At 58.5% G+C, this 27,437-nt stretch overlaps 2 protein-coding genes across 5 annotated transcripts; one reads left to right on the forward strand and one right to left on the reverse strand.

The window, feature by feature from the left end:
* Positions 1-333: 333 nt before the first annotated feature.
* RIIAD1 (regulatory subunit of type II PKA R-subunit domain containing 1) lies at positions 334-7,633 on the reverse strand. The gene is made up of 5 exons (XM_081113072.1): positions 7,499-7,633; positions 6,949-7,025; positions 2,233-2,279; positions 1,017-1,144; positions 334-447 (listed from the first exon to the last, which is right to left on the reverse strand). Exons 1-4 carry the CDS (start codon positions 7,580-7,582, stop codon positions 1,074-1,076), a joined length of 279 nt encoding a protein of 92 aa, XP_080969198.1. The 5' UTR covers positions 7,583-7,633; the 3' UTR covers positions 334-447; positions 1,017-1,073.
* A 5,275-nt stretch (positions 7,634-12,908) lies between these two features.
* On the forward strand, positions 12,909-27,025 carry CELF3 (CUGBP Elav-like family member 3). 4 transcript variants are annotated; one of them, XM_081112054.1, is made up of 14 exons: positions 12,909-12,961; positions 13,725-13,830; positions 15,005-15,087; positions 19,857-19,905; positions 20,329-20,457; positions 20,857-20,936; positions 21,901-22,044; positions 22,183-22,324; positions 22,503-22,652; positions 22,958-23,023; positions 23,261-23,419; positions 23,660-23,803; positions 24,442-24,578; positions 26,073-27,025. In XM_081112054.1, exons 4-13 carry the CDS (start codon positions 19,857-19,859, stop codon positions 24,567-24,569), a joined length of 1,191 nt encoding a protein of 396 aa, XP_080968180.1. In that variant the 5' UTR covers positions 12,909-12,961; positions 13,725-13,830; positions 15,005-15,087; the 3' UTR covers positions 24,570-24,578; positions 26,073-27,025. The 4 variants fall into 4 exon arrangements, with proteins under 4 accessions (XP_080968180.1, XP_080968177.1, XP_080968178.1 ...); XM_081112051.1 differs by lacking the exon at positions 12,909-12,961 and having other exon boundaries at positions 13,152-13,830; XM_081112052.1 differs by lacking the exon at positions 12,909-12,961 and having other exon boundaries at positions 13,152-13,830; positions 20,332-20,457.
* The last annotated feature ends 412 nt before the right edge of the window (positions 27,026-27,437 follow it).

Genomic DNA, 27,437 nt, shown 5'->3' on the forward strand with positions numbered 1-27,437 from the left:
TCCTCTTATGGTCTCTATGGAAATAAAAGTTAATCACCTGCACACACTGCACAGTAACCCAGGAGGTAAGATCAAGAGAAAACAAAAGCCACCGAGGAAGGGCGGCCTGGTTCAGCACCACCAGCTGTGGTCCTCAGGGTCCCCAGCCCTGTTCTTCCATCCACTGTTGGCTCTGGGAGTGGGTGGTCTGGAGGGGTGGGGAGTCCACCTAGCGGGCCACAGGTGGAAACAGCTGCTGCCCCGAGAGGCCTACTGCCTCCCAGGTCGAAGCTGGGGCAGCGCAGCCCTCCCCCAAAGGACGCCGTCCTCCTCCTGAGTGAAATGAAGCAGAGACAGCAGGAAGGTCTGTTTTTAATGAGTGTCTTTAAAAGCCTTTGCGAAGTAGACAGAGCCCAAGGCAGCTTGGAAACCCACACTGATGACAACAGACTCTCACTTCCAGATGCCCTGCAAGACAGAAATGGTTCTGCTAAATCCGGACTGCGGCTTTCTCCCACCTCCCATTTAAAAAGAGAAAAAAACCCCAACCTTGGAAATCACTTCAGATCATCCTGCCTGTGAAATGTGTGGCGGCCCTAATGGCCTCGCCTGGTTTGAAGGGGAGGAAAGCGCCCAATCCCAGATGCAGAGGGCAAGTGCTCCCACCTTTCCCAGGGCCTCTTGGCCCCACCACCAAGGACTCGGGGGAGAAGGCGCCTGCAGAGCAGAGCACTCTGCGATTCTGCAATCAGAGAGCAAGGGCTGGGCTGGATCCGAGCAGGTCCCACCCGCCTCCCCCTGTCACTCTCTCTACCCCTCACTACTCCCACTTCCTTTCACCACAGAACGAAGACATGCTAGACACACCCTGTGCCTCTCCTCAGTCCCTAATCCCCAAAATAGTGCCAAGAAAACGAAACACTGGCATGAAACTTCTGCTTCTCCGTTTGCTTTCTTTCACACCCTGGGCCCAGAAAGCCAGGGCTTCTGTTCACAGGAGTAAAGGAGCCTCTGTCTGCAAAGAGGTTGACACCCACCCCCGGGCTGGATCCTTTCTGGTCTCCCTCAGCAGCTGAGCATCGTGATTCTGCTAATTAAGCCTCTTTCTTCTGCTTAATTAGCTGCGTGTGAATCTTGTTGGGAAGTCTTGGATCCGTGAAATAGTCTGGGATAAGAATCAAAGAGAAGAAATCATCTAAGCCCAAGAGACAAAGGCTGGGGGGCAGCTTACTCTGCTAAAAAGTTAGGCCGGCTCGGTCTTAGCCGGCTGTGACTAGCGGCCCCGCTTTGCCGCGATGAGATGTCACGGCAACTCCTGAAATCACTGTCCCCTTTACCACCACCCCACACCGCCGCCTGCACCTCCTTCCCCAGCCGTCCTGGGCCTGCCAGGGCCAGCCAGCGTTCCCAGGAAGAGCTTCCACGGGGCGGCCCCCTCCCTCCACACCGCCCTCCTGGGCTTGCTGACGCCCAGGGAGCCACCGGAGGGCTGAGCTCTGGCTTTTCTGCTCCCGGCCCATCTTGGGGCCCGAATAAATGCCAAGTGTTATTCTTGTCTCCACTGGGCCTGCCAGCCCTGTCTCTGCCTGTCACGCCCTCTCTGAGAATATCCTCTCCGAGGAGACAGGCTCTGGGAGAATGACGACAGAAGCCGGTGTTAGACTCACAGCATAATGTGAACCCGGGGCAGCATCTACATCTGCGGTGGCAGCAAAGACGTACTTCGGTTCAGTTGGAAATGGTTGGCGGATGTAACCAGCTCCCAGGGCTCCCAGGGCCCAAGAACCCGCCCAGCCCGGCCCCTCCCGTCTAGATACCACTGACCTTAAGCCAGCTCGGGGCAGTGGAGCCCATTAGAGTCACCCGGGGAGCCTTTAAAACTGCGGAGGCCAAGCCCCACCCCAGGCTAATTAAGTACAGACCTCCGGGAGGGCCTGGCCTCCATGTTTTAAAAGCTCCCAGGTGATTCTCATGTGCAGCGGGGCGGGCCCTGCTTCCAGATTCCCAGGGATGGAATCTCAGAATCCTTAACCCTCGCCGCAAGCAAGTTCTGCCCCCCTTCTTACCTGTCCCCATTTTGAGGAAACGACCATGGACGAAAGAGCCTTCCGAAGAGAGCTCCCTTGGGGGGCACCGGGTGAAGACATGGCCCAGACTTGCAGGGAGAACCCTGGGCTTGTCCGAGTCTAAATTCACAAGAATGCTCCTTGGGCTGGTTTATCAAACACTCGGAATGGGCCCCGCCTTACCCACCTGCAGCAAATTCTCGGATGTTTTCTGGCCTCTTCAGAAACATTTCTCTGGAAAACATGAAGGGACAGGGGTGGAGGGGAAAGCAGGCTTTATGGCCGGCGGCTGTGGCCGGGGGAGGTTGTGCTGCAGCCAGAGGAAGCTTGTCACGTGTTCAGCAAACGTGTTCCCAGAACCAGAGACGGAGCCAGGGCGGGCAGCAAAGATGAGGGCAGCGGGGCAGACTGCAAGCCCACCGTCTCCTGAGTAGGTTCCACCATGAAGCCCCAACCACGCCTTCAAAGGGTTAATCGTCGGCCCGAGTTCAGAAAGCAAGTGAGAAAGGGAGAGAGGGCCCGGGTTTGGCCCAGCCTCCCCAGCTCTCCGAGAGGGCCTGGGCCTCAAGCACGAAGGATTTTGCTTCCCTTCTTCTCTTCCGCTTCAGCTTGAGAACCAGTGAGCACAGACTGTGTGTAGATAACTCACTAGATGAGAGAGGGTGGGATATTTTTAAAGATAAAATGTAGCCCCACCTTAAAGAAATTACAGTCAAGGTAAAGGCAATGGGTAAGTTCCCGAGTGTCCAACAGGCCCCCTCCAGGCGGTGCCACAGGAGGAGAGTGGTGTGGGGGAGGCAGGGACAGGAGGCCATGAGAGCAGGACCCCAACATCTCCGCAGAGCTGGCGCTTGAGAGGAGCCTTGAGGTGCACATGGGGTTTCAGCGCAGGACAAGGGCTGAGGGACAAGAGCATGCCAGACCCGGGCAAGCCCCAAGCACAGCGGCTGGGAAGTGAAACCCCGTGGTCTATCGATGGTGAACTCCCCCACGGCAGGTACTGGATTGTATCCACCTTTGTACCCCCTGGGCCCAGAAGAGCACACAGGAGCGTCCGTGCCCTCCATGCGGGTCAGTGGAGTGATCAGGGAGGTCCGGTCTGGCCAGGGTAGGGGGCACAAGAAGGGAGTAGTGGGAAGCTAAGGAGGCTCTATCATGGGTTCATGAAGGTCTGGGAGAGACATTTATACTCAGTTGAAAAGACAGTGGCGATGCATAAATAAAGTGTGGCATAGTCACACGGTGGAATACAAAACAGAAAAGGGAATGGGGATCTACAAGATACTGTTGGGAAAAGAAGCCAGGCACAATAGAGTACAGATTACAGAAATCCATGTATATAAAGGCAAACCAGATTTGTGCTCTTAGAAGTCAGGATGCTGGCGACCTTTTGGGGGGAAGTGACCGGAAGGGCCTGGGGTGCTAGTCGGGTTCCAGTCCTTGATCTGGACGCTGGTGCCCGTGTGTCCCAGCTTGTGAAATGGATCCGGGTCAGGATATGCCACTTTTCTGTACTCTGTATTTCAATAGAATGGTTTTGGGTTTTGTTTTTAAAAGCGATGGAATGCATCCACTGAAGATTTTTCCAGCCAAGGAATGATATGATCAGTGCTGTATTGGGGAAGATTCGTCAATCTAACATTTAATAAAGGCTTTCTCAAATTTCACTCTTTGCTTTCATATCTCCAGCCTAAAACCTGAACTCTCTGGGTGCCTAAATCCCTACTCTTTCCATTTTTTCAGGTTCAAAATTCAAGGTATTAAGAGTTCTGGTCCAGCCCATGTGGCTCAGTGGTTGACCCAGGAACCAAAAGGTCACCGGTTCCATTCCTGGTCAGGGCACATGCCCAGGTTTGCGGGCTCAACCCCCAGTAGGGGGTGTGCAGGAGGCAGCCCATCAATGATGCTCCTCTCTCATCAATGTTTCTATCTCTTTATGCCTCTCCCTTCCTCTCTCTCTAAAAATCAATTTAAAAAACCATACTTTTTAAAAAGGAGTTCTGTACACTGTGTATATGAGTATAGACTAGAGAGCTGTGGCTGAATGGCCCTAAATCACTAGGATCAGAAAACCCAAGTGCGGAGCTTGCTTCCCAACAAAACAGTCCGGAGCTTCTGGTGGCGTGGAGTGAGCCCAGAGCAGAGACCTGCACCACAGGGAGGACCGGTGTGCTGCCGAGGATTCCGCCCCCTCTCCTCCCTTCCTCTCCTTCACTGGCAGGACCGTCAGAAGCATCCAGTACAGAAGAGGGCCTGATTCTGGTTCATCCTGGCACCACCCAAGGGAAATAACAAGAACACCAAGAGCAACCCAAACTTCAAACACTTCCTCTCCCCCTCCCACCTCCCCCCCAGAAAGAGAAAGGCCTAAAAGGGGCCAGGAGGGTTTCCTGTGGGGAGTTCGGGAACAGGGAACAGCGAATGGGAAAGCCTGGTGCCCTCCCTGGCCGGGGGGAGGGGGTGATGAGGAAGGAAAGGGAAGGTGCCTCGGCTGCCCTAACAGCTAGGCACAGAGGTCCGGCTCCTGGGAACTTTCTGGAAGAGAAGCAGGGCCACCCCTGACAGGTGACAAATCAACGCCCTCTTCATTCACCCCCCAAGGATTCTAATCCTTCCGTTTGTGAACAACACAGACAGACGGTGATTTGATTCAAGCTTTTATCATCTATCTCCCGATGGAATTATTTCTAACTTGGATTGCAAGCTCCCCATGATAGGAAGGCCATTATTCTTATTTCCCTTTAGAAAAAAAGGTACCGCCCAGCAGCATGGCTCAGTTGAGTGTCTACCTATGAACCTGGAGGTCAAGGTTTGATTCCCAGTCAGAGCACATGCCCGGGTTTCAGGCTCAGTCCCTAGTGTGGGGCATGCAGGAGGCAGCCCATCAATGATTGATCATTGATGTTTCTATCTCTCCCTCTCCCTTCCTCTCTGAATTCAATAAAAATATATTTAAGGGGAAAAAAGGTACCAAAAGTGATGGCCTGACCCCCAGGGCTGACATTGACAGAGGACTCCCTAAACTATCTTTTGCCCAGGCCTTACCCTAGACCCGTGGTTGGCAAACTGCGGCTCTCGAGCCACATGCAGCTTTTTGGCCCCTTGAGTGTGGCTCTTCCTAAGCCTTAGGAGTACCCTAATTAAGTTAATAACAATGTACCTACCTATATAGTTTAAGTTTAAAAAATTTGGCTCTCAAAAGAAATTTCAATCGTCATACTGTTGATATTTGGCTCTGTTGACTAATGAGTTTGCCGACCACTGGCTTAGACCAGTGGTTCTCAACCTTGGCTGCACATTAGAATCACCTGGGAATCTTTTTAAAATCCTGATTTCTGGGCCTCATCCTCCGGAAATTCTGTTTCTTTGTTACTACTAATGTTGTGGTCCCACCCCATAACAAAGAAACAGAATTTCCAGAGGATGAGGCCCAGAAATCAGGATTTTATAAAAGATTTCCAGGTGATTCTAGTGTGCAGCCAAGGTTGAGAACCACTGCCCTAGACCCAACCTTCACAGACAGGTTTCGGTTTTCCCTTGCTCTTTCCCTTCCTGCCCTCTGAGAATCTGCTGCCACTTGGAGAAATGGCTAAAATATAAAGAATGGTGAAATCCGGGAAAAACAAAGGGGCTGGGGAAAGAAGACGCCTCTCAGGTCTTCTTTTGATCAGAGAGAGGAGAGCCCACGGGCGTCCCCGCTCCCACGCGCAAGGCAACAAAGTGGGGAAAACAGGGGCTTGGGTGCCACTTGAGCAACTTGGAGGCAGTACTTCACCTCTCAGAGCTCAACCTGGAAGCCTGTGAAATGGAAGAGACGATAAGCGTCGCTGAGAGGATCAGCAGGAGTGTACCAATGCCGTCCCTGTGTGGGCACGGGGGACACCAAACATGGCTCCACCAGCTTAGAGCTTTGGTCCAGGGAGAGAAACGGAAGGTCGACAATGCAATTACAGTACAGTGTGATAACTGCTGATGTCGGACACCAACACGGTGCCTGCAAATGGAAGCCATTATTATTATTTAAACCTTGCCGATGCGGTTATAGCCAAACAGTATTTGAGATCGTTCGGTTCTACTGTTTTCACCCCTTGCTGCTCCCCCTCGCTTCTTTGTCTGTCATCCCATTAGGAGACTTTTCTACTCAAACAAACGCCATACTGAAAGGCAGTGTGGGGGGGGAGAGACATGCTCCAGGAGGTAAAGGAAAATGGCCTTTCCCCCAAGACTTACAGAGGAATGACTCAACTCTCAGTCTTTCTGCAACTATGTTCTCAGGTAGGGAAAGGCCAGACACCTGAATTTTTTAAAAGTTCTAATGATTTCATTAAGAGTCTCTGATAGAGAATGATGTTCTATGCCAGTGGTTCTCAACCTGTGGGTCGCGACCCCTTGGGGGGTCAAATGACCCTTTCACAGGGGTCGCCTAAGACCATCGGAAAACACATACATAATTACATGTTGTTTTTGTGATTAATCACTATGCTTTAATTATGTTCAATTTGTAACAATGAACTTGGGGGCGACCACAACATGAGGAACTGTATTAAAGGGTCTCGGCATTAGGAAGGTTGAGAACCGCTGCCCATTGAGTTTCACAAAGCCCACTTCCTTCTCCCAAGTGTCACAAGGTATATAGTTACCCTGACAGCTACCGTGAATGAATAGTAATATTGTTGAGACTTTAGAGGTAACTGAAGGAAACCTCTAGAGATAACTCAAGAAAACCCTGGATGCCGAAAATCCCAGAGCTGGGAAAAATTAAACCTTGGGCTATTTTGTAACTTTCAGGCCAGCAGGAAGCGATAGGGGTGCTTAGAGAAGGGAGTCCCTCACGCTCATCCTTCCCCGGGTTGGGCACAGTGTTGCCACTCGTTGCTCCATGCCAGCCTGGAATGCCACCTACCTGTAGAAACCCCTCAGCAGCAGCTCCACTTCTTTGTGGGATCTTAGGTACTTTTCGTTAGCAATCCGCGTCTGAATCTGGGGACCAGAGCAAAGCGTCACATGCTCCGTGAGGAGGCAGATTTCGGGGTTCAAGCCCTGGTGTTGTGAAGGGCTGGGGAGCAACGCGCGCTTTGACCCCGCCCTCGCGCAGGACAGTTGAACAGTTCGGCCCTGTTGTCTTAAGATCAACAGCTCCCTGCAGCCTCCTGCTCGGCCTGAAGCGCCTTAACTACAGTCGCGTCTCCATTGCCGGGAACACCTGGGTTGTATCTAAGTTAACCTATCGGTCAGTCATTTCGGCCCATTTCTTGGTCCAGGTCCCTATGTTAGTTCTTCCTGCACTTTGAGGCGCCCGCCAGAGCCCCGTCCAGGGATCCGCCGTGGTTCTCCCCGGGCCTTCCGCCCTTTGCCGGGAACAGGCTCCCCTTTCTCGGGGTTCTCCTCCCTGTCTGGGCCCTTATCCTGGGGGAGCCGCGCTTGGCTGGAGGCGAGGGCGGAAGCGCACCCACCTTGTAGTCGCGCAGCTTCTCCAGCTGCTCGGGGCTCAGCGCCCCGGGGTCAGGCCCCAGCTGCCCGTCCTCCAGCGTCGTCATCTTGTCCTGGTCGTCAAGGCGACGGGCGCGCGGAGGACGCCCCGCCCCTCCCGGCCCCGGCCCCGCCCCCAAGCCCGCCCCTCTCCAGCCGCGGGGAGGAGGCTGAGCGAAGCAATTCGGAGCTGAGGACTGAGCTCGGGAGGGTCTCTCTACAGGACTTCCTTCCCCAAATTTGGGGACTTATTTCCCGGCTTGATTGTTTATGCAATGAGCCCTTCTTCTCGACATCCCCCACGTTCAAATAGTTCATTTCCTATTTCTAGAGCAAAGCTGGAAAGGCAGTCTCCCAGAATCGGGTTCCTGACCCTGTCTTGGGCAGAAGCTGGGTGAAGCCTGGTAGCAGGGAAAGAGAATCCAGGCTTTTCCCTCTCCGCCGCCGGGAAGCCGAACCCCTCCCCCTGCCCCGTACACCCCCGACATTGAACTCTTGGCTTCTTAACACGGAAGCGCCCGCAGGGTGGAGTGAGCTGCGTCCTGCAAAGGAAGAAACGGTCTCAGACTAAAGATGCTGGAAAGGACCTGGGGGAACATCCTGCCCGAAGTTTCCCCTCCTGGACTCACTTTCTTGTGTAGGTTAACTTGATCCTCATAAATTCTAAATTATTTCTTCCAGTTGAGTAGAAGCGGGGAAAGGCAGTCGGCCTTCCAGGTGCGTTCTTCTAGTATCTGCTTAAGAAGGGAAGCGAAACATAAAGCCGGAGAGCTGCAAATAGCACCCTGGGAAGGGCAGGAGCCTGGCGGTCCATGCGCTTTTCCACGCCCCCAGGGAGCCTGCCCAGCAGCGTCTTCTGGGAGCCAGAGAAGAGCCCAAAAGGGGGATCCGTGAACAGCTGCCCAATGAGCAAGGGCAGAGCCGGAGAAGCAAACCCTGCCTTAGGCCTTGGCCTTGGGGTCTCTCGGTGGTCTGCCTCTAGCCTCTTGGCAAAGCCTGAGGAAAAGAGTGAAAATGTTGCCCTGGCCGCCGACATGGCTCAGTTGGTTGAGCGCCATCCCAGGCGCCCAGAGGCTGCCGGTTTGATTCCAGGTCAGGGCCCAGGCCTGGGCTTTGGGGCTCGATCCTCAGTGGGGAGCCTGCAGGAGGCAGCCTTTCATCCACATTTCCCTCCCTCTCTATCCCTCTCCCTTCTTCTCTAAAAACAATAAAAACATATTTTAAAAGAAGAAGTGAAAATGTTGGCAGTTCCCAAGCCCAGAAAAACCCAAAAGCAGCAGATTAGGTCGTGGCTACTGGCCTGTTCCCAAGAACCCCATCCAGTTAGTAATCCCTTTGGTTGTTTGTGTTTTTCTGGAGAGAGAGTTAGTAGAGTGAGAGGTAGATAAGCTTCCATCTGTCGGAAGTGATTTTTTTTCAGGCAGGAGCAGAGATTAATCAGAGGTGATGGTTCCTGTTGGCCAAGACCTGTCTCTCTCCACCCTCTACCCCCCAGGGTAGTGAATGGTGGAGCCTCTAGATCTGCACCATTCAGTGTGGCCACCACAAGCCACCTGTGCCCCCTGAGCACGTGAAATGTTGCTGTGTCAGATGTGGTGTGAGTGTAAAATACACACTAGATGTGAAGACTTAGTAAAAAAAAAATGTAATGTATCTCATTAATAATCTTTATATTGATTACATGTTAAATAATATTTTGGCTATACATCAATTAAATAACAAATATTATTAAAAGTAATTTCTGGGGGACTTTCAACTATATATATATATATATATATATATTTGATTTTTTACAGAGAGGAAGGGAGAGGGATAGAGAACTAGAAACATCGATCAGCTGCCTCCTGCACACCCCCTACTGGGGATGTGCCCGCAACCAAGGCACACGGTTCCCTTAAGTGGAATCGAACCTGGGACCCTTCAGTCCCCAGGCCTACGCTCTATCCACTGAGCCAAACCAGTTAGGGCAACAATATATTTTTTTTAATAAAAAATTTAATTTCCTCTCAGGGTCCCTCTGCCCTCCCCTCCCTGCAGGCTTGTTTTTTTCTATTTTTTTTAAAATGTGGCTCCTAGAAATTTTTAAATTAGATAGATTTGCTGGTCTGGACTGGCAAATCTACCCACACACACCTGCATATGCATGCACTATTCTCTTCATCCCTCACCCCCAAACCAAAAGTAATTAATTTCCTCCTCTGCTGGTCTATGGTTTGCTTGTGCTTTGAGAACCAATCAAGCCTTTCTTGACTGAGCACTTCTCATGGCCCAAATCCCAAATCCCCATGTATGTAAATGAGAGAGCCCACTTCTATTGCCTTAACAGCATCCCAGTCCTCCCTGCTGCACACTCCATTTGAGGTAGGAACCACTTGAGGGAAGGAAGGTTATAGTATCAATTTTTTGTACTTTCTGCTGCAGATGTCTTCGCTCTGTTTTTAATTGGTGAGGCCGGCAAGCATTTGGTGACTAGCCACTCTGCCCACACATAGCTCTACTACATTTTGCCCTTTCTGAAAAATAGCCCAGTTATTCAGCATTTCTCACTTCCTAAGTCTAAACCCAGGGGTGAGTTCTCCCTTTATAAAGTAAATAATCTTCTTTGTGAACCAATGTCACCCCAATAAATTCAATTAAAAATAATCTCTTTATGTAGGGCAATTTAGCGTTGAGTGCAGTGGAACAGAAAGGCGGGGAGGGAGGGCTTGGGGACGGTGGGCAGAGAAAGTGCCTGGGGGACCCAGGACTTTGAAGCCTTATTTCCTCCTGGAATGCGCCTCTGAGTCATTGGGGATTTCTCCCCCCAGCTGTCCCCCTATCTTCCCCCCCCGCCCCCCCCCCTTACTGTCTGTACCTCCCAGGGCTTCCCTCCCTGGGAGCTTGAAGGCAAACAGAGACATGCCCACAGTCACCCAGCAAAGAGGGCCTGTGAGAGGCCCCACCTCTTCTCCCCTAAACCCTGCTTCTCCTCTAAGGCTAAAGCCTTCCATCTGGGGACCACAAACTAAGAGAGGGATTATGCTGTGGGCAGCTGACTCTCCGATTGCTGACTGGGAAGAGGAGTGAGGGGAGTTCATTATAATTCATTTTTGCGAATGTTTAATATTTCAATTAATGTGATTAGCCCCAAGCCTAAATGAGCAGCAGGGCGGCAGATCTGCTGACAAGACACGGGGTAATGAGATCAGCGGGGTAGTGGGGTCTTCCTGGAGTCCATCCGCACAGGGCGTGATCTGTTTATCGTCTCCATAAATACCAAGATCAGATTAGAAGCAAGGACAGACGCACTGGGGGTGAGGGAGGTGAGTGGAAAGTTACTTCCCAGATGTGTTTGCACTCCCGGTTCCCTGGCACTGGCATCACATGCCTGACCACACAGCACTGGGTCCTCTTCCATCTCCCCCACACCCACCTTAGGAGACCCTACTGGGAGGACCTCAGTGCCCATGTGATGAAGTGTAATCATGTCTACACACACACACACACACACACACACACACACACACACACCTGCCGAATATGGCTTCAGACCACAGACACCCACATAGGAAGGATGGAAAGTAGTCCCAGTGACTCAAGCAGTAGGAAGAAGGACCTCTCCCACTCAGGGCTCAAATGAAGACACAGGAAGAAGAAAGGCCAGGCTTGACCACTCTCCCATTCCCACTAGGAGCTTTTTACATTTTAATCCTCACTGGAGGATCCGTTGTTATTCATTTTAGAGAGAGAGGAGGGGGGAGAGAGAAACATCAATCCATTGCCTTTGACCAGGAACCAAACCTGCAACCTTCCGGTGCACAGAAAGACGCTCCAACCAAACCAAATGCGCCACCTGGCCAGGGCCCCACCGGAGTTAAAGGCGTGGCCTCGGGCGCTGGGCTGCCTGCTCCACTCTCGGCCAGATCTCTTCCCAGCTGCGGCCAGATCTCTTCCCAGCTGCGGGAGCTACTAACTGAACCTCCGCCATAGGGTGGTGCTGAGGTTAAACAAGTTAGTAAATACAGAGCTCTTGGAGCCATGCCTGGGACACAGTAGGTCCCATCCAATGCTGTTACTCTTACTTCCCTTCCCGAGGGAAGCCTGCTCGCGGTGACAGCTGAGCAGGGGGCTGCTGGGAGTCCGCTGGGGCATTTTTCAGACACACCAGCACCCCTGTGAAGACACTGCTCCGCTCGGGGTGAAGAAGGGGGTGACAGGAGGCAGGGTGTTCTACAAAAGCGTCCGAGCCCCTGTGGTGAGCCCTGGCAGACAAGAGCTGCTCGTCCAGGAGGCTGGGTGTCAGCAGGTGCTCCCTGCATTGAGGGGGAGCTGTGAGTGGGCCCAGTGCATGGAGGGGGGGGGCAAGCTCCCTCCAGATCATGAAACATAGTTGTTTAGGGGAGTAAGGGCCCCCAAATGTGCTTCCCCCACCTCTCTTCACTCCCTGACTCAATTCCAGTCCCACTCGAGGAACCTGAAGGGGGAGGGGGAGGGCGGACAGGGAGGAGAGGGAGGGGCGATGGCGTTTCTGCCCCATGTCATAGGGGAGCTTGGCTGTGTGGTTCTGAGTGAACCGAGAGCTGCTCTTGCCCGAGGTTCCTGGCGTCAGTGTTCATCCGAGGAGTGTCTGTTAAGCACCTTCTATGTCTGAGCGAGACACTGTGAGCAGCGAGACGCTGGATTAAACGGCCCCGGTCTTCAAGGAGCTGACACGTGAGAGCTGGCGCCTCCCTGCCCACCCTCCATGCCCACCCTCCCTGCCCCGCTCACACACAGCCCCCCGGGGGGAGGGCAGGGGGCGTCGGCAAATGCCAGCGAGACACAGCTTTCCCGGCTCCTCTTCTGGAAGATACACCTCCTCTCTGCGTCCATCTCCCCCGCTCTGCCCTGCTCCGCCCCCCTGTCCACCTTTCCTCTCGGGGTCCCTCTGCCCTGTCCCCCCAGGCTGTGCCCTGCTTCCCTCCCAGTGTCACCTCCCTCCACCCCCCCCCCCCCGCCCAGCTGTTCTGTGCCATCCTCCTCTCCCCACTTTCTGTCCTGACTCCCCACTCCCGGTCCCCCTGGTGCCGGCTCCCCTCCTCCCCAGGCTCCCCTCTCCCGGGTCCGCTCCTCCAGCACCGGGGACAGCTCCAGCCCCCGGAACAATGGACCCCGCCTTAGGGCTCCTCTACAAATTACCCATCCTCGTGCCGGGCCCGGCTCGTGCCTGGGGCGCAGGAGGGGGGAGGGGCCGTCATCCACAGGACCAGCCGCTCTTCTGGGGCGGCCGGGGCCGGGAGGCAGGAGGGAGGAGGAGGGCGAGGCTCCCGCCCGGGTTGTGCGTCCCTCTCCAGGGCAGGGAATTTGTACTCCACCCCTGAGACTGACATCACTGCGATCGGGGAGGAGGTGGGAGTGGGGAGGGGGTGTGGAGGGGGGAGGTTTTTGTTGAGGAGAACGCGGCTGGAGAGCGCAGCTCCGGGACCCAGGTGACCGGGAAGGCAGGCACCCCAGCCACGGGAGCCGCCGGCGCAGCCCAGGCCCGGGCCGGGGTGGGGTGGGAGGGGGGCTGAGGGGAGGACCTGCAGGGGGGTGGCAGGGCAGAAGGGACCCCCGAGCCCTGCCGCCATCAGCGATCAAGCGTCGGGCATCGGGGATCTGCGGACCCAGCAGAAGGATCAGCCACAGGGGAGGTGTCCTCTCAGGGAAGCCAACAGGAGCCCCACCTGCCCCACCTCAGGAGCCCCCCTGACCCCCTGACCGCCCCCCCAGGCCGTGCTGGCGCCCACATCAGGCCCCTAACCCCCCAGCCTCCATCCCTTTGCCCTCCTCTGGCCGTTCCCCACCTCCAGCTTCTCATCTCAGCCCCCGGTTCCCAGGGCCCCTGGGACCACCCTACCCTCCAGGTCTTGGCCATCCTGACCCCCATCCCCGGGATTTTTGCCAAATCTCTGGGAGGAGACCGTTCGTTTGGGCTATGCCTCCTGGTGGCATGACAGTGCCTGCCTAGACCCTTGACCCCTAGCCCTCAACTCCCCAGCCTCCTTTGTGTGACGCGCTGCCCCTCCGCTCAGCACCTTGGTTAGGGGCCCGAAGGGAAGCCAGCGCCCACCACTTGCCCCCCGGCCCCCACCACTTGCCTTCTCGCTGGGCAGCTCCCCTGGCCTCCAGGCCTCTCCCTGCTCCCTCGGCCCCTCCTCCCGGGCCGCCCCAATGAAGGAGCCGGATGCCATCAAGCTGTTTGTGGGGCAGATCCCGCGGCATCTGGAGGAAAAGGACCTGAAGCCCATCTTCGAACAGTTTGGTCGGATCTTCGAGCTGACTGTCATCAAGGACAAGTACACGGGGCTGCACAAGGGTGAGGGGTCGGGCCAGGCCGGCCAGGCTTCAGGGGGTAGGCTGGGCGGCTGGGAGGAGGGTGGAAGGGGGCCGAGGGATGGAGTGGCTGGAGAGGGCCGATCTGGAACGAAAAGAGTTTCTGGGCTGGGGCGTGTGATGAAGGAGTTAGAAGAGGACTCAGGGAGGGTGGCCAGGGGGCCCGGACAGACGAGGATGAGGGAGGGCTCCTTAGAGAAAGAGTCGTCAGGGGGCTGCAGAGATGTGGATCCCAGGGACGAGGAGGGGATGTTGTGGATGAACGCGCAGAACCATGGAGGGATGAGAGAGCTGGTTTGGGAGGTAAGGAGCTGGGCAGTGCATGTGTGCACTGAGGGTGTGTACTGAGTCTTAGTAGCCAAACTACTATTGGGATGGAGGTCAGGACACAGGGTCAGGAGCTCAGCCTGGGAAGAGTAGACGTGGACTAGGCAGGGCAGTTCCAGGACTGAGGAGGGGGCCTGGGGAGCAGGGTATGAAGGACAGAGGTTGGTGCCGATCTGGGAAGTGTGTGGGGCTGGAAAGTTAAGAGCTGGGGGGGCGACGGGAGGATGCGCCTCAGGCCTGTGTGGCTGAGCAGGGTCCGAGGGGCAGCACTCGGAGGGCTCCGGCCGCTGGGGTCCTAAGGACCACACTGCCTGCCCCTCCGCAGGGACCCGCGCTGATGCTCTGGCTTTCCCTTCTCCTCTAGCCCACTCTCCACTTCCCATCTGCCTCCCAGAGAGATGGAGAGAGATGGGGAAACGGAACATGGGAGAGGAGAGGGGGGGTGATGACCAAGATGGAGGGAGGTAGAGGCGAAGGAGAAAGAGGGAAGGAGATCAGCTGAGGAAGCGAGGGAACCACACTACACGCACTTGTCTGGCAATCACATGCCCCTTCTCCCCTCCCCGCCCCCAGAAAGCCCCACCTCCCAGCAGCCCCCGTGCTCTCCTGCTCCCATCACCTCCCCCACTTAAGCCTCCTGGTCTCTGGGTCTCAGTTCCAGGCTCATCAGCCCAGAGATGCCCTGGGCAGAATGTCTCCCCCGCCCCAGCAGGCAGGAAGTGGCAAGAAGGAACCAGCTTCCCGGACCTCATGCTCCTGACGGGGGGCTTTAAGGGAGGGGAGCCCCGGGACTCACCCCCACTGGTCTCTCTGCCCCTGCCCCTCCTCAGGATGTGCCTTCCTGACATACTGTGCCCGCGATTCAGCCCTGAAGGCCCAGAGCGCCCTGCACGAACAGAAGACGCTTCCAGGGGTGAGTCCCGGCCTGCCCAGGGCCAGGGGGCTGAGAGGGGCCTTCGCAGGGGCAGGGGGCCACCACCTTCCCAAGACACCGAGTGTTTCCCACCTCCTCTCGCCATCAGGAAGGCCTCTCTCGTTGAGCTTCCCTCTTCCTGGCTGTAGGCGCCTGCGTTTCTTCTCGCCTGGACAGAAGCGGTTAGCGGAGTAAATGTGACCTTTGCAAGGCCCACATGCAGCCCTTTCTCGACTTCCATAGAGGACACTGGAGGGAGGACTAGCTGATCGGGAGGTTTGGGGAGAAGCCTTTGGACACCAAGTGTGGGCAGAGTGAGTGGGAGGCACCCAGGCTCTGGGGAGGGGCACCTCCTGCTGAGATGGGCACCTGGGCCCTGCTGGCCTGGCATCATTGTACTGGCTCCTGGACTCGGACAGGCTCACCTCATGTCTTCCAAGGAGAGAAGATCGAGGGAACAGGGCCACAGGGCATCAGGGCGGAGCCGGGCCTGGGCAGGTCCAGGCTGGGAGGAAGCCCAGGGGGCAAGTGCAAGTGGGGCAGCCACCACAGTGGAGGCTCAGGCCCTGCCCCACCAAGTGTGGCCTCCCTCCTGCAAGAACAGAACTCTCTGTCCCCTCCTCTCAACCAGCCTTGCAGCTTGTCCCAGGCCTGGGCTGGCAGGGGCAGGAGTGAAGCATCTCAGACCCTCCCCCAAACACACACACACACACACACACACACACACACACACACACACAACATGGGAAGGATGGTGAGCCGTTCACTTTTGCTCTCTAGCTGCTTCTGTTGTCACTAGCGCAGTGAATCCCAGAAATACTTCCTGAAAGCTCCCTCCCTCCATCCTTTTAGCCAACACCTGTTAAGCATCTGGGTGCTGGAGACACACCTGTCCCTGCTTCTACTCCTCCTCCTGTAGGACACGGAGTGCGGGCTGATTCTCCCTCTCTTCCTAGGAAGGAAATAGACAAAACGGGGAAAGAGGGTGGGGGGCTCCTAGGAAGATTAGAACTGCTTCAACCACTTCCAACTCCCACCCCTCCAGGGTCTGTGGCCCTCAACCCTGAGTCTCGCTAGGACAGCAAATCCATGGCCAGCTCCCTGCTGTCACCCACTCTCTGATCTCTGTGGGTGGCGAGGCAGCCCAGAACAGCCATTGCTTACAGAGTTCAGGTCTGTGCATGTGTGTGAGCAGGCTTGGAATCCCAGGAGCACGTGTGTGCACACAAGCACGCGTGTGTGGCAGCCAACAGGCCAGGTGTGTGGGATGGGCCCACGCAGCCCTGGGAAGCCTGGTTCCTATCGCGCTACACGGCAACTTTCCTTCCTCCCCCTTTTCTCTCTGGAGCCCCTGACAAACCCACAGTTTTCACTCCACGGCTGTTTGTCTCTTTTCCTGTCATCTCCCCGTCTCTCAGAGCCCCTGCGGAAACAGGGGGGCAAGGGAGAGGGGAGAGGAGGGAGACTGTCCCCTCCAGCTGCCTGCGTGGCTCAGGCAGGCCTCCATCCTGGGTGTGGGGAGGAAACAGGCCCAGGTGAGAGGGGAGGGAGAAGGGCACCCCAGTTAATGATTGTCTAGCTTGCCCCCGAGCTTCCAGGGGACTCCGACTTCTCCATGTTGGCCCTTGCCCCAGAGGGCAGGATGCAGAGCCTCCAGCAGGAAATGAGGGGTTCTATCCTCCAACGGGCCCCCATGCTGGAGGCTCGGGGGAGCAGACCAGGGCGGTCTAGGGAGCAGATGTCCTGACCCTTTGTGTCGCCAGGTCTTTTCACTGACAGCGTGTGTGTGTGTGTGTGTGTGTGTGTGTGTGTGTGTGCGCAATGTGTGCCAGCTCTTGCACAATTGTGCTGGGAAGTCCTTCCTGCTGTCCAATCCGCATGCCCTCCTAGTGCTGGGTCTTTTCTAAGGGCCTCATGGCCTTCTCTCCTTTCTCCCCACCTTTGTCACTCCAGAATCAGGGAGCTGCCACCATATTAGGTGATGCTTCGAGCTGCCCAGAGAGAGACTGGGGGCTGGGCCTCTGACTGCCGAGCCCCATTTCCTTTCTCTCCCCTAAGAGTCCCCAGGAGTGGCTCTGCCACAGGTGCCTGGATTCCTCCTGGGAGCGGGGTGTGGCCTCCTGGAGGTGGGTGCGAGGGGCTCCCGCTGGCCTGCCTTTCCCCCTCTACTTGGGCCAAAACCCCACTCTGGGGACATGGGCCCCGGTCAGCTTCTGTTGGGCAGCAGCCTCAGGTCCCATGGAAGGACCTGCGTGTGGTCTGGGACGCCAGGCACAAGTCTGCGGCCAGGAGTGGCGGGCGCCAGGCCTGTGCCCTCGGGGGAGAGAGGAAGTGGGGTCCAGCGCGGGCTGGTGGGGGGTTCTCGGTTGTCTTGGTTGGAGTATAAATAGCCCCTTCTTCTCTGGGAGGCACCGAGGAGGCCTTATCACCTGGCGGTGGTAGCCAGGGGAGAGAGGCACCCAGGGCTGGGTTGCTAGGTAAACAGAGCCCAGCTGGACTCAGGGGAGGGGGCAGGTGTGCCTGAGCTGAGCTAACAAAGACTCACTTTCCCACAGGAAGTGCCGGGCCGAGAGGAGGAGGAGGAGGCTGGCGACGGGCACTGGGGGCCACCAGGGAGGCTGCTGGGAGGGAGTGTGGGAGCTTCTGACGTGTGGTCTGTGCTGCGGTCTGCACACCCGTGTGCGCCTTTGTGCGGGCCCACCTCAGCCGTGGATGTGTATTGATGTGCTATTTCTGTGCCTGTGCAGGGAGGGGCATCCTCTCTCTCTGGCCCCAGGTTCCCCATCCCCAACTAGAACAGCAAATCCCCAGGGGCCTGCTGGGAAGGGGTCAGTGCAAGCATGAGAATTCCCGGACACTGCCACCCTGGCTCTGATTCGTGTGTGTGTGTGTGTGTGTGTGTGTGTGTGTGTGTGTGGTCTGCCTGCTGAGCGGCCTGTGAGGGGCTTCCTGATTGCTTGGGTGACAGTACAGAACAAGGAGGGTGCAAGACCAGGAGCCTGAGCATCTGACCCTCAGCCCTGGCTACACACACACACTCCCTCTCTCCTGGGGAGATGGGACCGCAGATGGATAATCCCAGATTGGTGGAGGATAAAGCTGGAGGAGATCGGCCGGAGGATTTGTGTGACCCTCCTCCCCAGCCAGCTGCTCTCAGATCCAGGGGTGGGGGCGGGGCGGGGCAGGACTACCGGCTGAGGTGGGGCTTAGATTTGATCCAGGGCCCAGCCAGACGGACTGGGATACCCAGGAAGATGGTCCCGTGTGGGGTGGGGGGACTGTCGTTCCGGCCCTGCTCTGTGTTAAGTGAGGGTACACGGTTCTCCGGGCCGGAACACTACAGCCGAGGGAGCCTGGCCCACGACCGCCTGAGCCGGCTGTTCTGCGGATGAGGAGACTGAGGCGCAGGAGGGAGAGGACTTGTCCAAGGTCACCCAGCTGCTGGGTGGCAGGGCCAGTCCTCCAAGCCCAGTGCCGCCCTGAGGGTCACTTCAGCCCCACCCTCAGAACGTAGATGAATCCGATTTTTTGTTGTTATCTTTGGTCACTGGAACTAGGCCTGCCCTGCCATCAGATGAGTGGGGTGACCAGGTGTGCCCCCATTGGTCAAAGTCCTTATTAGCAAAATATGCTCAGACCGGGAAGACTGAGCCCTGCCCCTCCCTCTCTGGTCCCCACGATGCTCCCCGCCCCCCCCCCCCCCCCAGCTAAGGAAACCAACCTGCAGGAGTCATTCCCAAGTCCTGTCCCCAACAAGAACCCGGGAGTGGAACTGGGGGGTGTGCATTTCCGCTGAACAAAAGGGAGCGACTGCGGAGAGGGAGAGGGGAGAGCTCGGCGACTCCGGGCACAGGGAGGATCTTGGGGGGCGCGGGACAGCACCCCCCTCCCGAGCTGTCCGACTGTGAGACACCAGGGGTTTGATCAGGAGGAGGAGGGAGGGAGGAGGGGCGGCATGGACCCGGGGGGGCCAGCTCGGCAAGCCTCCCTCCCTCCTCCTGGCCCCCTCCCCCACCTCTCAGCCCCCACCCAATCCTCCCCCCTCAGCGTACCCTGTTCCCACCCCCCTCCCCACGCCTGCTACGGTGTGCGGAGCAGCAGAAGTGATGACGTCACCATGGTCGCCAGGGCGACGGGACGGATAAATCAGGCTGAGTGGGCGGTTGCCATGGCGCGCATTCTCCCGTTGCCACGGAGACTGGGCATCTGCTCCCTTTGTGCTGCCCGAATGCCTTCCCCCTGGGGTCAAGAGGTGTAGGGGGGGCAGGAAGAGAGGCAGACACTCCTCTAGGGGTCAGGAGGAAGTTGGGGCATCTGTGGGGTCCCCCTCAGTGTAGCGTCGTCTTTGGGGCTCTGATGGGTGGCCTCCATTGCTCCGGTGTGGAAGTGCGACAGCTCCTGTGGACCAGCCCGTTGGCCGGGCTCTGTCTCAGGACCAGGGCCTGTGGGCAGCCCCGTTCTTCCGCTGAGGAGAGCAGCACCTATCCCTGGCCAAGTCGTCGGGGGGCCTTCCCTGAGCCTGGTGCTGTGCCCATGAGCATCCTTCTCGACATCCGCTCCTTCCCAGGCCTCTAATCCCCTCTGGTCCTAATCCTGAATAAGATTAGGCCCATCCCTCCCTTCCCGTCAGCAAGTTAGAGGGCTGGGGAGCCCTCCGGGGCCTGGTTTCCTCCCTCTGGCCTCTCGCAGGTCCTGGCCTGGGTGGGGTCGGGGGGAGGTCTGGGTGTCCAAGGAGGACCCCAGCACTTGCCTTCTCTTCTCTCCTTTAGATGAACAGACCAATCCAGGTGAAGCCAGCCGACAGCGAGAGCCGAGGAGGTAGGTCCTGTGCCTTTGGACCCAGTCCCTTCCCCTCCACCCGCAAGGCCAGGCCTGGAGTAGCTGTGGGACAGCCTTTCTTGAGGAAGGAAGCCAGAGCTGTGAAGGGTTCCCCGTCAAGGTGGGCATAGGAGTCAGTGTGGCCAGAGGGGAGGTGACCCAGCCCATCACAGAGATGGCAAAACTGAGGCCCCGAGTGGAATGCGAGTCCTTCAGAAATGGGAGAGGCCCTCTCGGTAACTGTGCCCACCCCACAACCAGCACCCCGTTCACACCCAAAGCCCTCGGTCCCCGGGGTGAGTGAGTGGAGCTCCAGGGAAGAGCTGAAGGGAAAGGGTGGGTCCCTGCCTGTCCCAAGCTGGGGCGGCGGAAAAGCAGCCGGAGGCCCTGACCGTGCCCCTCCCCCTGTGCACTGTCCCCCAGAAGACCGGAAGCTCTTTGTGGGGATGCTAGGGAAGCAGCAGACAGATGAGGACGTCCGGAAGATGTTCGAGCCTTTTGGGACCATAGACGAGTGCACTGTGCTGCGGGGGCCGGATGGCACCAGCAAAGGTAGCCCTGCCTCCTCCTCCTCCTCCTCCTCCTCCCCCTCCTCCTCCTCCTCCTCCTCCTCCTCCTCCCCCTCCTCCTCCTCCCCCTCCTCCTCCTCCTCCTCCTCCTCCTCCTCCCCCTCCTCCTCCTCCCCCTCCTCCTCCTCCTCCTCCTCCTCCTCCCCCTCCTCCTCCTCCTCCCCCTCCTCCTCCTCCTCCTCCTCCTCCTCCTCTTCCTCCCCCTCCTCCTCCTCCTCCCCCTCCTCCTCCTCCTCCTCCTCCTCCTCCTCCTCCTCCTCCTCCTCCTCGCGCCCGCCCTCTGGCCCGCCTGCCCCTGACCCGCTGGTTTCTTGGGCAATGGGCTCTGTGGGGGCCTCAGAAGTGGGCACTCACCCTCCCTCCTCACCCCTGAATTCTCTAGGCTGCGCCTTCGTGAAGTTCCAGACCCACGCCGAGGCCCAGGCAGCTATCAACACCCTTCACAGCAGCCGGACCCTGCCGGTGAGCCCCTCACCCCCACCCTCCCCGCCCCTCACCCCCACCCTCTCCGCCCGCCTCGCCCGCGCCCACGGCCAGCCCTGGCTCGGAGGGCCCCGTCCATTCTGACAGGGTCTTTGCATTGATTGGGAAAGAATTTTCTGGCAGAAGAACCGAACTTGTTAGGGACACCTTCGCATTTCAAATAGCATCTCCCTGCCTTTTGTCTCTTGTCCCTGTCCCTCCTCTTCAGTCCAAATGCCGCCTCTCCTCCCTCCACCATCCCTCAGCCTCTTCTCATCTCCCACCTCCTCTCCCCCTCCCATCGCCCACCCGCACTGGCTGGGCCTCCGACGCTGGCTTAGGGCCCCACAGCCCGCGTGAGCGGCGGGTCCGGGCCTGCACTCGCGGGCGCAGAGCAAACACCTGCACCGCCAGAGCTGCCTCCCAGGCGAGCGCTCACTGAGGCCCGGCAGGCGCTCGGCAGGGGCCTTCCTGCCGCGCTGGGCAGAGAAGCGCAGTCCAGATTCAGGCTCCACAACAACCCTCGCAAATGTTCCGGTTTGGTTTCTGTTTGGTGCAAACCGGTACTAAAATCTGAGGCTGCATCCCCTGAGCGCGAGGCCTGGGGTGCGGGGCGGGGAACTGAGGTAAGCGGGTCGGCAGCAGCAAGGCCTGACCAGCCTGAGATTAACCTGACGGACCCCCCCCCCCCATCCCCTCCAGGAGGCTTTCCAGCTCCTCGTGGAGAAGCCAGGGACGCCCGCTGCATGCCCGGGCCCTTTCTTTCACGCACGTGCCTTCGCCTTCCTCAGCGTTTTCTGGCCTCTTGCACTTCCTGGCACAGGGAGGCGGCGGGGGGGGGGGGGTAAACCTGCCCACTGGGCAGAGGCGCACTGGTGGCTGCTTGTGGTGGGCCTGCGCCAGGGCCCGAGGGCTCGGGGGAGACCGCCTCTGCCCCCCTGACCGCATGCGGGGCCGTGCCCAGGGTGCCTCGTCCAGCCTGGTGGTGAAGTTCGCTGACACGGAGAAGGAGCGCGGTCTCCGCCGGATGCAGCAGGTGGCCACCCAGCTGGGCATGTTCAGCCCCATCGCCCTCCAGTTTGGAGCCTACAGCGCCTACACCCAGGCCGTGAGCACAGCCCCCGGCGCTGGCCCGTCCCCTCTCCTCCTGTGTCCTGCCCCCCCCCCCCCACCCAGTGCCCAGGCCCGGGGTTGGGCAGGGACCGGGCAGGGCCTGGGCCCACGCTCCTCTCCTCCCTGCCCCCAGCTGATGCAGCAGCAGGCGGCCCTGGTGGCGGCTCACAGTGCCTACCTCAGCCCCATGGCCACCATGGCTGCCGTGCAGATGCAACACATGGCCGCCATCAATGCCAATGGCCTCATCGCCACCCCCATCACCCCGTCCTCAGGTAAGGTCCAGGCAGGGCTGGGCTGGGGGAATGGGGCAGAGCAGGGGAGCCCGGGGGGGGTGGTGGCTGGGTCAGAGAGCAGCCTGTGCCCTCCCTCTGCCCGCGGACTTGCTGACTGGTTCTCTGCATCTGTGTGTGTCGGCTCCTCTGCTCTGTCTTTGTCACTTTCTCCTCCCAGGAACCAGCACCCCTCCTGCCATCGCTGCCACGCCTGTCTCGGCCATCCCCGCCGCCCTGGGCGTCAACGGCTACAGCCCGGTGCCCACCCAGCCCACCGGGCAGCCTGCCCCTGATGCTCTGTATCCCAACGGGGTTCACCCCTACCCAGGTGGGGGTCTCTGCTGCCCACCCTTCTCCCAGCCGCCCTCCAGCCACCACTCCCCGCCGGCAGCTGTGACATACCTCCCGGCTCCAGGCCTGGGGTTAGAAGGCCTCCTGCTCTGTCACCCTGGGCAGGGGAGCCAGAGAAGCTCAGGCGCAGAGGCAAAGGGACTTGTCCAGGGTTGCACAGCCAGTCAGACTCAAGTCTTGCTAATGTCAGGGGAGCCCGTGCGCGCCGACCCTCTCCTTTCGTACCCGAGCCCGGGTGAGGCTCGGATCCCCACCTGCTGGCCTCTGCTCTGCTCTCTCCAGCCCAGAGCCCCGCGGCCCCCGTGGACCCCCTGCAGCAGGCCTACGCGGGGATGCAGCACTACACAGGTGAGCCCGCCAGGCCTGGCCCGGGGGGGGGGGGGGCGGGCGGGGGGGGTTGGGGGGGGTGGGAGGGATGAAGGGCGGAAAGAGGCCCAGGAGCTGGGTCTGGGGCAGCTCCTTCTCTGACACCCCTCAGCCTTGCCAACTCCATTGCCTGGGCCAGGGGCGGGGAGACAGGGCTGGCGGGGAGGCTGGGGCCAGGGCATCTCAGGAGCCCCAGGAGCTCTCTGTCTCTCCACCCAGCAGCCTACCCCGCAGCCTACAGCCTGGTTGCGCCCGCGTTCCCGCAGCCTCCTGCCCTGGTTGCCCAGCAGCCCCCGCCCCCGCCCCAGCAGCAGCAGCAGCAGCAGCAGCAGCAGCAGCAGCAACAGCAGCAACAGCAGCAGCAGCAGCAGCGGGAAGGTGCGGGCCCCGGGAGGCCCAGCCGACAGCCTTGGGGATAGGGGTGCCCCTGTCGAGGGCTTGGACTCCCTCGTGCCTAGTCCAAGCCCAGCTCTGGCCCCGTGGGTGGGGAGAGGTGGCTGGCACCCTGGCCCCTGTCGCCGGCCAGAACTGAGGGTCCTCCCAGGACCTGCTCCCCCAGGCCTTGGCTCCCGAGTCTGTCCCCCAGGCACCAAGCTCTTCCTGTCTGTTGCCACCCAGGCCCTGACGGCTGCAACATCTTCATCTACCACTTGCCCCAGGAGTTCACGGACTCAGAGATCCTCCAGATGTTCATCCCCTTTGGCCATGTCATCTCAGCCAAAGTCTTTGTTGACCGGGCCACCAATCAGAGCAAGTGTTTTGGTAAGAACATGACGACCTGAAAGATAAATTAGGGCACATTTTTGCCAAATTCCAAAAGAGGACAAGGCCTGATCCACCTGAAGTCCTTATAGTTGCCGTGGGCCCAGAATTTGGAAGCCAGATTGTCCAAGAGTCAAAAACCCCCACCATTTTTTTGCACACCGGACACCCCTCCCAGCTGCTGCCCAGGCCTGTCTCTTCTCCAGAAAACCAGGGTCCCCTTTTCTCTTACGACCCCGTAAACCCACGCCCTGTGAGGTCCGGAGGCTCTGCAAGGGGATGTCTGGTTTCCGAAAGGAAGGCTTAGGAAGTCGGGTTAGTTGTCTTCAGGCCTCTGCCTGCAAGGCTCAGGGGAGAAAGCGGACGTTCTTGTCCTCCTGCTTCAGAAGTCCTTTAGGGTCTGGAAGCGTTGTTTTCGGCAGCGGGGAGAGGCCAAGGAAGGGGCCCCCCCTCAGAGAACGCTGGGAAGAAGGTCCCAATGTGAGTGGCTCGGCTGCTGCATTCTCTCAACGGTCCATGGAGGAGCCTGCCTGCCTGCCTGCTGTGTGCTGGGCACTTTTCCAGGCGTTTCAGGGGCCTGCAGGCAGCAGGGTGGTGCTGGGGTGGGCTGGGCCGGCCTTATGCCCCGCTCACCGCAGGCTTTGTGAGTTTCGACAATCCGGCCAGCGCCCAGGCTGCCATCCAGGCCATGAACGGTTTCCAGATTGGCATGAAGCGCCTCAAAGTCCAGCTAAAGCGGCCTAAGGATGCCAACCGGCCCTACTGAGGGCCCCAGGTGGGTCCTGTTCCTGTCCTGTGACTTCTCCACAGCTGGGGACTGTGGTCTGTGTTCTGGGCACACACTGCAGCCAGGCCCTCCCTCAGACTGCTCCCCCCGCCCCCCCTCCCCGCTCCCCCACGGCCTCAGGGATGCTCTGCTCTGGTTGTTTTTCAATCATCCAAGTCTCACCCCCCAACACACACACACACACACACACACACACACACACACACACACACACACTGACCCGAGAGAGCGCAAAGCCTATGTATCTGTGTGCACTCCCCAGGTCTTCCCTAATATCTGGTCTCGTTTGTCTGCTGTGTCCATGTGTCTGTGTGTGTCTCTGGTTTTCCTTTGGGTTGGAGTGGAATTGTGGGAGCAGGGTTTGAGGAGGGTCGTAGACTCACCCGCTGCTGGAATATCGATTCTGAGAAGCGGGACATGGGGTCCCAGTGCCCTGGACTCCAGGTGATTTGCTATGTGGCCGTGGACCCGTGGGACAGTGGAGAGTGCACAGAACAGACTGGGGGGCGTCCCAGCCTCAGGCCTCCCGGGAGCAGCTGTGGTTCAGGTGGCGGAGGCTGCAATGCTGGACTCCTGTGAAATTCCCTGAAGGGGCCCCTCCACCCCATAGCCCTCCACCCCCAACCTCACGGCCTAGAGCTGTGAGCTTATGTTACTTTTATGTTGTTTAACCTCCTTTGGACCAAACCCCCGAAAAAATACAACCCAAGAACAATACCCACATTTTCTGTTTCTCCCCCTTTCCCCCCAATCCTGGCTGCTTAACTCCCCCCACCCTGGGGGCCCCCAGCCCAGGGCCCGTGTCCATTGTCGGCCGAAGCCCCCATCCCCGGACCCCTGCTCCGGGCCCCTGTAAGTTGCATGGAACGAGCGTGTTGTCTTTGGAGCCGATTGTTTGTTATTTGGGGAGGGGGCCGCGGAGGGAAGCGCCCCCAGCCCAGGGTCAGGGCCGGGGCAGCTCGCGGGACGTGCTTGGTTGACAGTGGTTGGTGACTGTGGTCTGTGTTCTGTGCATTTCTCCCTGGCTTTCTTCGTTCCTCCCCGAAAGGAATGGGAGCACTGGGGGCCCTGGGCTCCCCGCCTGCTCTGCCCGCCCCTTTGCCCTCTGCTCTCTCCTCAGGTGTCTGTCCCAACACGGCACCTGCTCCTCCTCCTCGAGTTCTCTGCCTGCCTGTCTGCTGTCTGTCTCCTTGCCTCTCCCTCTGGCCCCTGTATCTTCCGATCTTCCTTTTCTCACGGGCTGTTTGAATATTTCCTTCCTAATATCTTTGGTTTCTTCTATCATCGACCTCCCTCCTCCCACCTCCTCCATCCCTGCCCCTTGTCCAAAGGCTGGGGGGCCGGATGGTTCAGTTTGGACTGAGGCCTTTCTGCTGACATGCCCTCCTCAGCCACTCCAGCCGCCCCCCACCCCCGCCCCCCCGGCCATGACCTGGGTTGGCCTTCTTCCCCGTGGCTTCACCGTGTCTCCTTCCTTCACAGGTCTGGAGGCTCCACACGAAGGGGCTCATGCCTGCCCGGCCCCAGCCCCCTCCGCACATCTCTGGGCCTCGATTGGGCTCTGGGGGCACAGGACACACCCACTCCTGCCAGCTGCTTCTCCGCAAGGGCCTGTTTCCTCCCAGGTGCCCTTTTGGCCTTTGTGAGGGAGCAAGGGACAGGCCTGAAGGCTTGGGGTACCTGCCTTCTGCGGGGCTCCTGTGCGGGCCTCCTGCGCCCAGCTTTCGCACCCGCGTCCCCACCGGGGGCCTGTTCTACCTGAGCAGCGGCAGGGCCAAGGGGCTCCCACATGCTCCCCACTCACCGCCCCAGCCTCTTCCCCACATCAGGGGCTTCTCAGAAGCTGGTTCTTGCTCCGTGCCACCCTGAGCTAGAGGTAGGACACCCCTAAACCCTGGGCTCCCAGCCCTAAAACTCACTGCCTCCCTAAGGGCCCCCTCTAAGGAGGGTGTGGGGGAGCCCTGAGGGCTGCCTCTCCGCCAGTCAGCCACAGAGACCCTCCTCCTTTCACGAGGAAAAGACCTCCCCGAACCCCTAAAAATGTTTACAGTCTCTGCTGGTCCCTCCATGTAAATACCACTACCAGCCGTGTGTGCGTTATCCAGCCCGGCCCGCCCGGCCGCTGCCATCTCTCTTCGGGGAGTTTAGACAATGTTCCCCTTGGATTTCTTCTCTCTTGATTTCTCCCTTTGCTTTGGGGGTAACTGGGTATTAGGGAGGAGGGGTGTGGGGAGGGATAAAGGGGTTTATTACCTGGTCATTTTCTTTAGGAAGAGGTTTTAGGGGAAAGAAGTGGGGTGGGGGTGGGAGTGGTACAGGGAGACCAGGGCGTCAGTTTCAGACATTTCTCTATGCTTAACTTATTTATTTATTGCATTTTACTTTTAAAGAGTTCGTCTTTTCTGTCTAAATAAAGAAAAAATATTAAAAGCATCAAATAAGAGTCCTGGAAGGCTGAGGGCAGGGGCTGGTACACGCTGGGAGGAGGGAAGTGAGGTTTGGGCCGGGGGCAGGGGGGGCCCCCGCCTTTGCGTGGTGCCCAGGCCTCCATCCCATGACCCATGCCCTCCCCCTTCTGTGGGGCTTAACTCTGCAGTGCTCTGTGGGGCGGGCGCCGAGGGGAGAAAGCAGGCCCCTCCTGTACCCCGCCAGGTCCCTCCAAAGGCCAAGGACTTCCGACCTGCCCTGCACGGGCCAGCGGGGACCCCCGGGAGCTAGCTGTGCCACCACCATTACAAAGCATTTACTCTGAATGCGTATTTCCTCACTTCACCTCCCATCATCCCTGTGAGGCAGGAAGTCCTGTTACACACAGGAAGATGGAGGCTTTGGAGGGTAATCAACGGC

Source organism: Myotis nattereri, assembly GCF_964212035.1.
Source record: "Myotis nattereri genome assembly, chromosome: 18".
Taxonomy (NCBI): domain Eukaryota; kingdom Metazoa; phylum Chordata; class Mammalia; order Chiroptera; family Vespertilionidae; genus Myotis; species Myotis nattereri.